Raw genomic sequence first — 13,897 nt, 5'->3', positions numbered from 1 at the left:
CCTTGCTGCAAAGCACGTGGGGCACTGTCATGGTTCGGGGGTCTTATGTCCAGAAAAGCTTTAGTATGATTGTAAGTTTCCATGTTCCATATCTCCGTGTGGTGTGTGGATAGGGCAGCCCTGCCCAAGTGAGGACCCCTTAGCACTTGCTGGGTATCATCTGTAAATTTTACTCCCTTCCTTTTCTTTGAAGCTGTAACAGACCCAATTGCTCCTTGTCCCGCCTCCAAAATACAAGGCCCCACCCCAGGCCGTGTCAACAGCGAGCCACCCAGTTCCCCGAGGCTGGGTCTCCGCGCTGCCGCCGACATTCCTGTGTGACAAGTGCCCAGGGTGGTGGTGGAGGGCTGTCGCCCCGACTGGGCGAGAACGAGGGGGCGTTGGCGTCCGGCCGCACCTCGCTCCTCCGTGTCCCCGCAGGGCGTGGTGCTGCAGCAGGACAGCTACATCGAGGACCAGAAGCTGCTGCTGGCCGAGCGCGCGCTCAGCCGCGGCTTGTCGCGCCCCAGCTCCCTGGTGGAGCAGGAGAAGCAGCGCAGCCTGGAGAAGCAGCGCCAGGACCTGGCCAACCTGCAGAGGCAGCAGGCGCAGCACCTGGACGAGAAGCGGCGGCGCGAGCGCGAGTGGGAGGCCCGCGAGCGGGCGCTGCAGGAGCGCGAGGCGCGGCTGGCGCAGCGCGAGCAGGACGTGCGGCAGGGCCGCCAGGACCTCGACCGTGACCGCGACGAGCTGCAGTTCAAGAAGGGCGCCTACCAGTGCGACCTGGAGAGGCTGCGCGCTGCCCAGAAGCAGCTGGAGAGGGAGCAGGAGCAGCTGCGCCGGGACGCCGAGCGACTTAGCCAGAGGCAGGCGGAGCACGACGCCTGTCAGGTGGGGGCGCTGCGGTGTCGGGGAAGGGCCCGGTCCCTCCTGTCCTGCGTGCAGGGTGGGGGCGCTGTGGGGCCCGGGAGGGGCCCTGTCTGGAGCGCGGGCTCGAGCTGAGCCCAGTGGGCGGGAGCTGAGCCCCGCGGGCAGGTGCAGGGGCGACCCGAGCGGGTGTCAGGGCCTTCAGCGGCTGTTCTGGAACACGGACCTGCCTGTCTGTCAACACTCCTGTTGCCATGCGTTTGATGGATGGATCTGGGACCGCCACAGGAAATTCGGGTGGCGTCTTCCAGAGGGCAGTTCAGCGTCCCACAGAGGCACTCAGATGTATGGTGGGGGCAGCCGGTGGCTCCGTGCTGCTCTTCAGGGCGAGGATGGACTCCACCCCCATCCCAGTACATCAGGGCTCCTAGCACAGGGGCGCACAAACCAGACTGTCTTTCTGTCTGCGTCTTTGGTTTGGCCTCTGAGCCCCCACCCACCTGGCACCTGCCAGGCCCCCTGACCCCTCAGCCCTAAGGTAATTCTCCACAGCCCTGTGTCAGTCTTCAGGGAAGCAGCTGTCCCCTTTCTTCAGGGAATGGGAGTTCCTTTCTGAGCTGCCTCCTCCCAAGACACTATGAATTCTTCCCGGTGCGGACATTAAGTACATGCACTAAAAATATTAATGGTATCAAGGGTGGTACCTTTAACACTGACCCAGGTACTATATCGGGGGGCGGGCGCTAGGAAGGAAGCCCTGAATCCTTTTACAGCGAGTGCCGGGGGTCCGAGGAAGTGGGTGCACACCGGGCTGACCCCCACAGTTGATCTCCGCCAGCACTTAGTGAGCAGGCCCCGGGTTAACACCTCTCATCTTGAACATGTGCAGGTGTCTCACCAACACACCAAGCTGCTGAGGATCCCATCCTTCTTCCCGAATCCTGAGGAGTCCCCTTTGCCGTCTGTACCTGCGATAGCCAAATCAGGGTCACTGGACTCAGAACTCTCAGTGTCCCCAAAAAGGAACAGCATCTCTCGGACACACAAAGATAAGGGGCCTTTTCACATACTGAGTTCCACCAGCCAGACAAACAAAGTAGCAGAGGGTCCGAGCCAGGCCCCCGTGCCCGCCTCCACCTCCACCCGCCTGTTCGGGTTAGCCAAGCCAAAGGAGAAGAAGGAGAAGAAAAAGAAGAATAAAGGAAGCCGCTCTCAGTCTGGTGGTGAGTCGCATGCACCAGCTCTCCCTGCGCCCATGGTGTCCCCGGATCCTGCAGGGCGGGTGGATTTTGGTAGCGTGGGAAGGGTTTAAGAGGTGCCGTTCAGGGGCGCCTGGGTGGCTCAGTCGGTTAAGCAGCCGACTTCGGCTCAGGTCATGATCTCGCGGTCCGTGAGTTCGAGCCCCACGTCGGGCTCTGTGCTGACAGCTCAGAGCCTGGAGCCTCTTTCAGATTCTGTGTCTCCCTCTCTCTGATCCTCCCCTGTTCATGCTCTGTCTCTCTCTGTCTCAAAAATAAATAAACGTTAAAAAAAAAAAAAAAAAAAATTTAAAAAATTAAAAAAAAAAAAAAAAAAGAGGTGCCGTTCAGGTGTGTAAAAGCTGAACTGCCGCCTCCCAAGCCCACCTGCTCTTATCTGCGCAGGACGCTGGGGCACGAACTCTCGGGCATCTAGGAACCCACTGTGTGCACGCGTGTGCAAAGGAGAGAGCACGGGTGTCGTTTTGGGGGCATCTGTTCCCCAGCTGAGGGACTGAAACTCACTTATGTGAAGATGAAAGTCTTCCCTGCTTCTCTCGGTCTAAGTCTAGTCATCTATACAATAACTAGCGCTTGGTGAGCTTTTCCCGAGATCTGATTTAATCCTCCAAGTGGCTGTGTGTGTGAAGTAGGTGATGCCAGCTGGAGAGAAACTAGGGGATGGAAGCTCAGAGAGACCACTGATGTCCCTGCCGGCTCGGAGCTTGGGATTAAATCCCCCTAACTGAGGCTCCCTGTTTGCACATCCCTTTCCCCTAAACCCCCCTCTGTTCCTTCTTGTTAGGATCACTCCCTCCCACCTATGTGGGAGGTCAGAGAAAAGTTTCTGTCTCCAGGCCTGTTTGTGAACAGATCTGACGCTTTGTCAGGTTAAAGGGAGCAGTAGGCGGTGAAGGGTGTCAGAGGACCTCATGCCCGGAACTGGTCAAGGAGACCCTGCGAGTGGGGTCAGGCGCCCACCAGGCCATCATCTGGGTGGAAACTTGGGTTGGGGAGGAAGAAAAGGGAGTATAATGAAAAGGCCAAGTTTTTCTGAAGTTTCACCTTGTGTCCCCTTCCCAGATGGCCCCACATCAGAAGTGCCCACGGAGGGTGAAGAGATCTTCTGCTGACCCTGCCCTCTGTCCCGGCCCATGGCTGCCAGCTCCCCACTGTCCTGCCGTTCCTGGGTGTGCTCTCCTACAGTGGACGCCCATGCCAGGAGACCAGGGCCCTGGACCAGGAACAGATGGTCTCGAATGTCAGGGTGGGGTGGGGAGGCCCGGGGCTGGTGGCATTGGTGGCGGCCAACGGCTCCACTGAGGATGTTTCAGTGGTCCGGGCACTGGTTTGGGGCATGTCAGGAACTCCTAAAGGCCGAAAGAGGTTTCCAAATAAGGTCTGAAGTTATCCCTGCCTTTTATTTGGGGGACACAGCAGTCCGACAAGCAGATAGTGGGACTTTGTCCGTGTGCGTACCGGTACCCATCTGCATGGACGCTTAGGGTCTGCCGGAAGCGGCCACCCTCCGTGGCAGGTGCCGGCTCAGCTCGGCATAGAAAGTGCTGCCCAGCCTGCTCAGGTAGCGTGTGGGCGCTTGGGGCTCCCCCGGTCCTCTGCGGCAGTTTTCCCAGAACCTTACCCCGTGCACACCTCACCCCTTTTTGCATGTATTTCTCATTTCATTTTGGAAGGAAGGGCAAACATTTGTGAAAACCAGTGAGAGAAGGTGTGATGTGTTCAAAAAGCATATATATGTACGTGATCTGCACCATCCTGATTTGGGGATTTCAGCTATTTAAAAAAAAAAAATCTAATTTCAACATCCAATCCAAAGAAATCCTATTCTGGCTTCCTGTTTTTCCTGCATTGTGACACTTTTTGGTTGTCACTGACCCACAGCCTCCTGGCACCCTCCCAAGGGAAGAGCTACAGCTCCGGCAGCGAGGTTGTCCCCACCCCTGTTACCAGGACAACCGGCTGAGTAGGTTCAGATGAAGGAGTTCAGCCCGTGTACAGTAATTTCCACCAGTGTAGACCGAGGGAAGCACTGGCCCAGGTGTGGCTCAGAAACGTTTTCATTCTGTCTTGGGGGCCCCGGCAGAATTTGATCTCTTAAAACCTTTTTCCAGTCTGAAGGTCTGTTGGTTGTTGTAGGTCACCCCTTGAAGGTGCCACGAATGTTGCCTGGTCTTTCTTTCTTTTCCCCACCGTGGGTGATCCGTGTCTGCTCGAGGCTCGTCACCAGCTGGTTGGAGCAGGACAGTTAGTGGAGTCCCTTCTGAGGCCCGTGTGCCTGCTGGATTCACTGCTTCCCTGCAGGGGGACAGCCTAGAAAAGTCTGTGCTTTCAGTGCGCCCTTTGATTCCTGCTTAGTGCCCCTCAGGAGCATGGGTCTTAGAACATAGTTGGAAAAACAAAATCTGTAACTTGGTGCTTGTTGATGAATTGCAAGCTGGCCTTGCAGATGGAGATATTTATCTTTCAGTTTATTTGAAAGAGGTCTGCTTTAAAATTTTTAGCTTAGATTTGTTTATTTATTTGTGTGTGTGTGTGTGTGTGTGTTAAGGGTAAACATACCGGCCCAACGGTTTCAGCTCTCCGATCCACGAGGAACTTGATGAGCCAGCAGTGCGGCTCACTCCTCAGTGTCTGTCCAAGTGCCTTGAGGGCCCAAAAGAAAATTAAGGGTTGGGGCAGGGGTCCGTGTCCTTCCCTCCTCCTACCCCACCTCCCTTCTTTGATCTAGGGTTGTCTTCCTTGCTTGAGAGTCGAGAAACACCACTTGTGGGTTACATTTGCCTCTTTCTGTCCTGGAGATCTAGCCTTCAGAAACAGACTCTCAGAATCAAACCAACTAATCTTTTGAACTACGATGTACCCCACCCCCCAAGACCCTAAGGTAGAGGACTTCCTTGCACCAGCCCATACAGCTCTGAGCTACAGCCCTGCCTGCCACGGTTCTCCTCCGGTCCACATGGAGCCCAGCTGTCTGTCCTCGTCCCCAACTCAGGTTCCCCTCTGGGGCTCCACGTCCCCCCCCCCCCCCAGAAGCACTCTGCTGGGGGGAATGGCCCCGGCAGATAAAGCCTCCATTCCTGCTCTGTGTCCACATAGGCCAGGCCTCCCCATGTACTCCCCACAGAGTCACCATGGACACTGGGTTTGTGTCCATTGCTGCCCAGCTCAATGGCGATTTGAAGGTGCCTTTTACTCCCAATCTGCTCGAAGGTTTAAGTTGTTTTGGTTGTTTTGGCTGGTGTTTTTTCCAGACAGATTTCACCTGCCCCCATACCCCAGGAACTCCACTCGGTTGCATTGTGGTTGGACCAGTGTGGAATCAGAATTGGAAAGTAGCTTCCTGCGTCCACCTGGCCTGCCCTCTCGCACAATGTGGTCTGCAGCACAGAGAGAACTGCTTCCTAAGACCTGTGCTCTGACGTGCCTTTCTCCTCTTTCCCCCATGAAACTGAACTCCGGGGGATGTTGTGCTTGCAGAACTGCCTGGATTGTTGCTGCTTGTGCTTGTGACCTGGAGAGCCGCTCTGGGGCCCGAGTCGTGAGCCCTCGTTTCCTGTGAGAAGGGGTTGTCTGCCAGGGTGGCTCCGACCCGGTGTTCCATTGTGTCCTCCTGGTAGGGTACCACACTTGTCCACCAGGCTCAAGAAAGCAGATGCCTGACATTGCGTTTAAGTTTGGGGGGACAGATAGAGACAACCATCCAGAGTCCCCAGATTTCCAGAGTCTAGTGAATTTCCTGGAAGGAGGCTGCATCCTTCTCAAAACTTCTATCATCTCAGAAGCTGTCATCCCAGGTGGGTGACATGTGCACTTTAACCGCTCTCATCTGTCGGCTTCATTTTTGAGACAATCGGCTATGTTCGTGGAGGGGGGGTAAAAACCTGCAGTTTGCCATAATTCAGCCTTTGCCAACATTCCACTGTCTACCCCCACGAGAGCTGTCTGTGGGGCAGAAGTCCTTATCAAGTTTGGGGGGTTGTTTTGTTTTTTGAAAAGGTACGAATCCTACCTTTTTCCCTCTTACGTCTCAGGGTAGCACCACTGAAAGTTGTCCCTTCAAGAATGTTCTCCCTCATTATCTTGCCTAACCCCTGGTATCAGCACAAAATTTTAAGACCCATGGGGTTTGTTTTACCTTTATGGGGGGCAGGTGTTGGTGTGTAGGTGTTTGAAAAAGCAGGTTTTGCCTTAAGTGAAGGGTGGAAAATCATACCTTAGAAGCCAGGACTCGGTCCAGGAATTGACGTTCACAGAAGTACTTGGTATTTCATCCCTTGGTCTCTAAAGTTGCTTTTCCGAAGCCCGTTCTTTCTTCCCGAGGACTTTGGTATTTGCACGGGGCTGCCGTCCACCCCGGTGTTGATGGGTGCACGGTTGGGCCCAGAGGGAGCCAGGCCCCACTCAGGGCTTGGAGAGCCTATTCTAGTGGGCTTCAGTGACCGTAGACAGGGTGGTTTGGCGGGGACCCCAGACGGTGCTGGACTCCCGCCAGTGCTCGGATGCCCTTCGGATTTGGAAGCCCAGAAATATCCCCTCAGCTTAGATGGTGGCAGTGGTTGAGAGAGACGTGTGGCCTGCCTGCCTTCCGTTGGGACGCACACGTGCTGGGCGCCGGTTCCCAGCCCGGCGCGTCGTTCTCGCCGATCTGCAGACAAAGAGGAGGGTTGCGGTTTGTGTCTTGATTTTTCTTCCAGCGTAGCCTAACATTCCTAGTCACCCAGGAGCTTTGGAATCTACCACCTGCTGGCCAGGTTTTAGAAAGTATTTTCATGCTGCCATAAAAGGAAAAAAAAAATAGGAAGGGGGGAAAAAAAAAAGGCTTTTCTTTCCTTGTATCATCTAATTTAATTTGTGCAAAGATTGACAGGCCTTGAATTACTTCTCCATCTCGCTAAGGTTCAAAGCCGGGCAAACCCAACTGGCTAAAGTCCTTCTGCCACAGACCCTGACAACCTGCTCCACATACCCAGCCAAGCCCGGCCTGTGCTGGGGGCGCCTCGCTGCTGTCCAGCAGAGGGCGCTGCCCCCCCCAACCCGGCCTCTTCCCCCCAGAGACTCCCCCAGCCTGAGCTCTCCTGTCTCTCGCAGCCACCTGACAGGGAGCCGCCCGGTCAGCTCGCCCGTGGTCACGGTTTAGCCTGTGGTTTTCTGTGTCCTTACCTGCCGGGGGCGCGGGGGGATGCCCAGATATGCAGGAGGGCGACCCCCGTACACCTTATACCTCTGCTTCTGTTGTTTTCAGATGCTATACGAACATTTCTATGCTAGATTCTTTGAAATACAAAGGGGTTAAAACCCAGATGCTGTATATTAATTTGTAATTATGTATAAAGTAAAACAGTTTTAAACTGTAAAAATTTTTTTTCAGTGTGTTTTCTGGGATTTTGCCACAACATACTGGCTTTGTATTTTATTTATCTTCCTTTCTAGTTATTGGCTTCAGACTCTACTTGTAAAGTCCCCTCCACCCTTTCAAAAAAATAAATGTCCCTTAAGTCTCAATTGTTGCTGTATTGTATTTCTCTGTGGGCTTCCTGGAGGGAGTGCCAAGATACTCTGGGCTCCTGGTAAAGGGGTACCCCCCCCCCCCACCCTATGGAGAGCCTTCTCCCCAGGGTGCCTGGATGGCTCCTTTGGTTAAGCCTCCAAGTAACGCTTGATTTTGGCTCAGGTCATGATCTTACGGTTCATGAGTTCGAGCCCCATGTTGGGCTCTGTGCTGATGGTGCAGAGCCTTCTTGGAATTCTCTCTCTGCCCCTCCCCTGCTCATACTTCTTCTCTCAAAAAAACAAAACAAAACAAAACACCTTCTCCCCAAAGGGAATTTGTGTTTCTAACATACCTCTAGGAACAGAAGTTGGGAAGATTCCATAAGCGCTCAGTGGTTCCTCGGAGACATTTTCCTGGGGCCCAGAGGCAAAACCCCAGGGGGTAACTGACCAGCCCTGAAGTCATGGGGTTTGTGCCTGGAGTCAAAATTATTTCCAGTTAAATCAGTGCAGCAAAATTGCCCTTTGCTATAGATTTTACTCTGCAAAAAGTATTAGTTTGCCTGCCTTTGACAACTTTCTCCACCCCGTACCAGCCCCCAGGACGACTTGCAAGGACAGCAGCAGGACAGACTCCACAAAATGTAGGAAAGAAGCCATATCAAAAACGGTAGGGAAGGGAGGGAAACAGACTGTCGCACCAGGGAGCCCACATGGGGAGGACGAGTCCCCATAACGTTTTGCTTTGAAAACCAGAAGGGCCTGAGCCCCCTCCCTTAAAGAGACAGCACAACAAATAGCCCACGGAGATACAGTGTAGAGGGAGCAGTCTGAAACCGCCTGAGACAAACGGGAGAGGCAGAGTTATTATCTGAGTGTCTGCAGGAGGGGCAGAGATCACGGCGAGACTCATCCAGGAAGTCTCATCCACAAAGGAGGTGGCAGGTGCCATTTCCCTCCCCTGCCCCCAGCATCAACACACACACACACACACACACACCTGCAGGAACCACCACACCGATAATTCACTAATTTGCTAAGACCCTACCTCACCTCCCCCTGCACTTGGGCAGACCCACCCCCTGCAGCCAGGCCTACCTCAGTCCTGGCGCTGCAGGCCCCACCCCCAGAAGGCCCATGCCAGCCTTGCCGACGCTACGTCCTGCCCACACCCTCCAATATACTTGGCGGGAGCCCACCCAAAGCAGTGCCGCAAGCCTCACAGTGTGTAAGCAGCACGTACATGAGCCAGCACCACTCCAGAGACTCCTACCCCAGGGAGAGGGAAAGACAGCCACACACACGCACAGACTGCAGCCCTAGCAGTGGGTGGGGGGCAGACATCTGGTCTGACTCAAGCCCACGGCAGCCACAAACTGGCCCATTAGCACAGGGACCAAACCCTGCCCACTGCAGGTGACTGAACTGAAAAGAGACTCAGCCACAACAGCAGGGTGCATGCAACACACACAGGAGACACCCTAGAAGCACCAGGTCCTGGAGAAGAGGGGACATTGCACTGCAGGGCACCACAGGACCTCTTCCTTCACAAGGCCACTACTTTCTAAATTTTTTTTTTTCAACGTTTTTTATTTTTGGGACAGAGAGAGACAGAGCATGAACGGGGGAGGGGCAGAGAGAGAGGGAGACACAGAATCGGAAACAGGCTCCAGGCTCCGAGCCATCAGCCCAGAGCCTGACGCGGGGCTCGAACTCACGGACCGCGAGATCGTGACCTGGCTGAAGTCGGACGCTTAACCGACTGCGCCACCCAGGCGCCCCAAAGGCCACTACTTTCAAGAGCAGGAGGTGTAGCTGACTTTCCTGACACATAGAAACAGAGACTTAGACAAAATGAGGAAACAGAGGAGTTTGCCCCAAATGAAAGAACAGACAAGACCACAAGAGACCTAAGCAAAGCAGAGAAAAGTAATATGCCTGATAATTTAAAGTAATGATCGTAGAGGTACGGGACTTAAGAGTGGAGGATCTCACTGAGGTCCTTAGCAAACAGAAAACATAAAAAAAGAACCAGAGATGAAGAACTCAGTAAATGAACTTAAAACTCCACCAGATGGAATAAATAAACTAGAGGAATCCGAAGAACAGATCAGCATCCTGGAGGATTGTAATGGAAAGCAATCAAGCTGAGCAAGTGAGAAAAAAAAACAAAGTAAAACTAGACTTAAGGAATTCAGTGATTCCATCAAGCATAACAACATTCACATTTCTCGGGACCTAGAAGGACAAGACAGAGAATAGGGGTCAGAAAATTTACTTAAGTAACAGCTGGAAACTTCCCAAATCTGGGGAAGGAAACGTATCCAGATCCAGGAGGCATAGAGAGCCCCCCACAAAATCAACTCAAGGAGAGCCACACCAAAACATACAGTAATTAAAATGACTAAAAGTAGTGATAAAGACCATTGTAAAAGCAACAAGAGAAAACAGTTACACACAATGGAAACTCTATTAGGCCATCTGCAGATTTTTCAGCAGAAACATTGGAGACTAGAAGGGAGTGGCATGATATATTCAAAGTACTAAAGGAAAAAAAATCTGCAGCCAAGAATATTCTAGCCATCAAGTCCATCATCCAAATAGAAGGAGAGATAGAGTTTCTCAGACAAAAACTAAAGTAGTTCATGGCCACTAAACCAGTCCTAAAGAAATATTAAAGAGGATTCTTTGAATGTAAAGGAAAGACCCTAAGTAGGAGTAAGAAAAGTAGGAAGCACAAAAGCAGTAAAAGTAAATATATCCATAAAAACCAGTCAAGGGACTCAAAATAAAAAGATGCAAAGTTATGACAGACACCATATACCTAAAATAGGGGGAGAGGAGTAAAGAATGGGTTCAAACTAAGTGACCATCAACTTAATATAGACTGTTACATGCAGAAGGTACAAAGCTAATGGTAACCACAAATCAAAAACCACTAATAGATATGCAAAGAAATCCAAATATATCACTGAATAAAATCAGTAAACCACAAAAGAGAGCAAGACAGGGCCAAAGATAAAATACAAAAACTACCACAAGTAACAAAATGGCAATAAATATATATCTATCAATAATTATTTTGAATATAAATGGATTCAACACTCCAATCAAAAGATACAGGGTAAGAGTAGATTTAAAAAAGACTCATCTATATGCTGCCTACAAAAGACTCATTTCAGACCTAAAGACATCTGCAGATTGAAAGGGGATAGGAGTGCGTGGGTGGCTCAGTTGGTTAAGTGTCCAACTCTTGATAGCTCAGGTCATGATCTCACAGTTCATGGGTTCAAGCCCCATGTCGGGCTCCATGCTGACAGTGCAAAGCCTCCTTGGGATTCTCTCCCTCTCTTGCTGCTCCTCTCCCACTCATGCTCGCTCTCTTGCTCTCTCAAAATAAATAAACTTAAAAAAAAGAAAAGAAAGGGGATAGAGAGACATTGTTCATGCAAATGGATGTCAAAAGAAAGCCAGAGTAGCAATACTTAACGTTGACAAAATAGACTTTAAAATAAAGGCTGTAACAAGACACAAAGAATAACACTATAATATAATCATAAAGGGAACCATCCAACAAGAAGATACAATTGTAAATATTTATGCACACAACTTGGGAACACTCAAATGCATAAAACAGTTAATAACAAACATAAATGGAATAATTGGTAGTATTATAATAACAGTGATCATCCAAACAGAAAATAAACAGAAGCCATGGCTTTGAATGACACACTGGACCAGACTGGATTTAACAGATATATTCAGAATATTCCATCCTAAAACAGCAGAATACACATTCTTTTCAAATGCACATGTAACATTCTCCAGAATAGGTCACATAGTAGGCCACAAAACAAGTCCCAACAAACTCAAAAAGTTCAGTCATACCATGCATCTTTTCTGACAACAGTGCTGTGAACTACAACCACACACACACACACACACACACACACACACATCTGGAAAGACCACAAATACACGGAGGTTAAATAACGTGCTACTGAACAATGAATGGGTCAACCAAGAAATCCCAGAGGAAATCAAAACATACATGAAGACAAATGAAAATGGAAACACAATGGCCAAAAATCTTTGGGATGCAGCAAAAGCAGTCCTGAGAGAGAAGTTTTTAGCAACACAGGCTGACCTCAAGAAGCAAGAAAAATCTCAAACAACCTAACTTTTCACCTAAAGGAGCTAGAAAAAGAACAACAAAAAAAACCCTAAACAAGAAAAGGAAATAATAAAGATTAGAGCAAAAATAAATAATAGAAACTACAAATAAACAATAGAACAGATAAACAAAAGTGATCAACCTATAGCCAGGAGAGAGAGAGAGAGAGAGAGAGAGAGAGAAAGGACTCAAACAAAATCACAAATGAAAGAGAAGTAACAACAAACACCACAGAAATAGAAACAACCCTAAGAGAATATTATGAAAAACTATATACCAACAAATTGGACAACCTAGAAAACAATGGATAAATTCCTAGAAACATATAACTTCCCAAAACTGAATCAGGAAGAAACAGAAGATTTAAACAGACCGATTACCAACAATGAAATTGAATCAGTAATCAAAAACTCTCAACAATCAATTTTCTAGGACCAGATGGCTTCACAGGTGAATTCTACCAAACATTTAAAGAAGAGTTCATGGGAGATCCAACATGGCAGGGAAGTAGGGGGATCCGCAGTTCCCTTGTCCCTCAAACACACCAGTGTTGAGGCTAAAGGACTTTGAATTCCAAGAGTCCGGGCTGCAGAGTGACAGAGACATCTCCAGGGGCCCACGGGGACAACCTGGTGGGCCATAGGTGTATGATTGTGAACTGGGAGAGATAAAACAGGTGGCATAGGCACAGATGGGAGGGATTCCCTTCTGCAGAGAGACAAAGAGAAGAGAAAGAGAAAGAGAGGCTGGGGAAGTATAGGACTGTATCTGAACTAGAGAAAAACCACGGACTGGGATGGACAAATACCCAATCTCTAACTGCGGGGCTTTCTCGGGACTGGGGCCGGCTGCCCTGTTGGTGCGCCTTGGGAGGAGGGGAGCCAGCCCGGGGTTTGGTACCTAGGTCAAGGGCACAGTCTGCAGGGAGAGAAAGCAGTCCTCTACCTGGAGTGCTGTGGGAAGAAGGTATATAACCATTCAAAGGACAAGGACTGCCTGTGCCCACCAGCCAGAGGTCATATATCAGCAGCACAGAGGGGCTTTTCCCTGAAACCAGGGTGTACAGAACGGGACCCTTTAAGACATTGGGGTTTACATCCCAGCTGAGCGCCGGGGAGGTGTGGGCATCAGCAGAGAGGGACAAACCACCTCGTTTGCGACTGCAGCACAGTGAGAACGACCTGAACAGAGTGGTTTGGGACACCCGGTCCACGGAGGAGAGACTGGGGTGTCACCATTTTTCTCCCAATCACCAATAAGGTGGGACCTCAGGGATCTGACCGCGGGGCCACAGGGGAGGCAGGACCCGCCCACACCAAGCCACGCCCCTCCACACCTGCTAACTGCAGATCTACTGGGGCAGGATTGACTGGGATGAACAAAACACCTCCTCCAGACCAACATTGCCACCGCTTCCAAGGCCCCTAGCGGTTTTGCATTTCCTGATTTAATTCTTGGACAATGTTTATTATATATATTTTTTTCTTCCTTTTCTCCTTCTTATCTCTTCCCTCCTCTAGTCTGGCTATTCGGGTTGTTGGTTTGTTTAAGCAGACATATTATATATATATATATATTATATATATATATATATATATATATATATATATATAATATATATATAGAATATAGAATATATATTCTATATATATATTTAATCTAATCTATATAAACCTTTTCTATATCTCTTTCTTTATTTTCCTCTCTCCCTCTCTCTCTCTCTCTCTCTCTCTCCCTCCCTTTCTGGATTAAGCCGTATTGTTTCTCTGCCTGGTCAATTTTCTTTTCTTGTTCCCCACCCCTGTCATTTCTCTCTTTGTATGGGATAGGCCTCTTCCATCAACACTGCCCCCACCTCATCGTTTTTTTGTTGTTGCTGGTGTTTTGGGGGGCTTTTTGTGGGTTTTGTTTTTGGTTTTGTTTTTGTTTTGTTTTTTGTTTGTTTGTTTTCGTTTCCAGGGCTACTTCAATGAACAAATCAAAGCACACCTGGTGGAGGGTCCAAAACATCACTACAAGGAGGGAGATAAAGCAACCAGAGACACAACAAGAGAGAGAAAGTAACACACTCCAAAAAACACTTCCTGAAGGGCCAGGCCCTGGACAACGTATGACCCCTCTTTACTAT

The 13,897-nt window shown here is 50.1% G+C and overlaps 1 protein-coding gene across 11 annotated transcripts in view; it reads left to right on the top strand.

Annotated features, from left to right (window-relative positions):
* Positions 1-7,607, top strand: part of AKAP13 (A-kinase anchoring protein 13) — a 337,030-nt gene extending 329,423 nt beyond the window's left edge. For all 11 annotated transcript variants that reach the window (XM_078448989.2, XM_078448991.2, XM_078448988.2 and 8 more), the window contains 3 exons: positions 421-870; positions 1,736-2,069; positions 3,168-7,607. In XM_078448989.2, the coding sequence (XP_078305115.1) occupies positions 421-870; positions 1,736-2,069; positions 3,168-3,217 (834 nt within the window). In that variant the 3' untranslated portion in view covers positions 3,218-7,607. The remainder of the gene's footprint in view (positions 1-420; positions 871-1,735; positions 2,070-3,167) is intronic.
* The last annotated feature ends 6,290 nt before the right edge of the window (positions 7,608-13,897 follow it).

Source organism: Panthera onca, chromosome B3, assembly GCF_046562875.1.
Source record: "Panthera onca isolate mPanOnc1 chromosome B3, mPanOnc1 haplotype 2, whole genome shotgun sequence".
Taxonomy (NCBI): Eukaryota; Metazoa; Chordata; class Mammalia; order Carnivora; family Felidae; genus Panthera; species Panthera onca.
The sequence above is the reverse complement of the archived record's forward strand: the minus strand, read 5'-3'. Positions and strand labels throughout refer to the sequence as shown.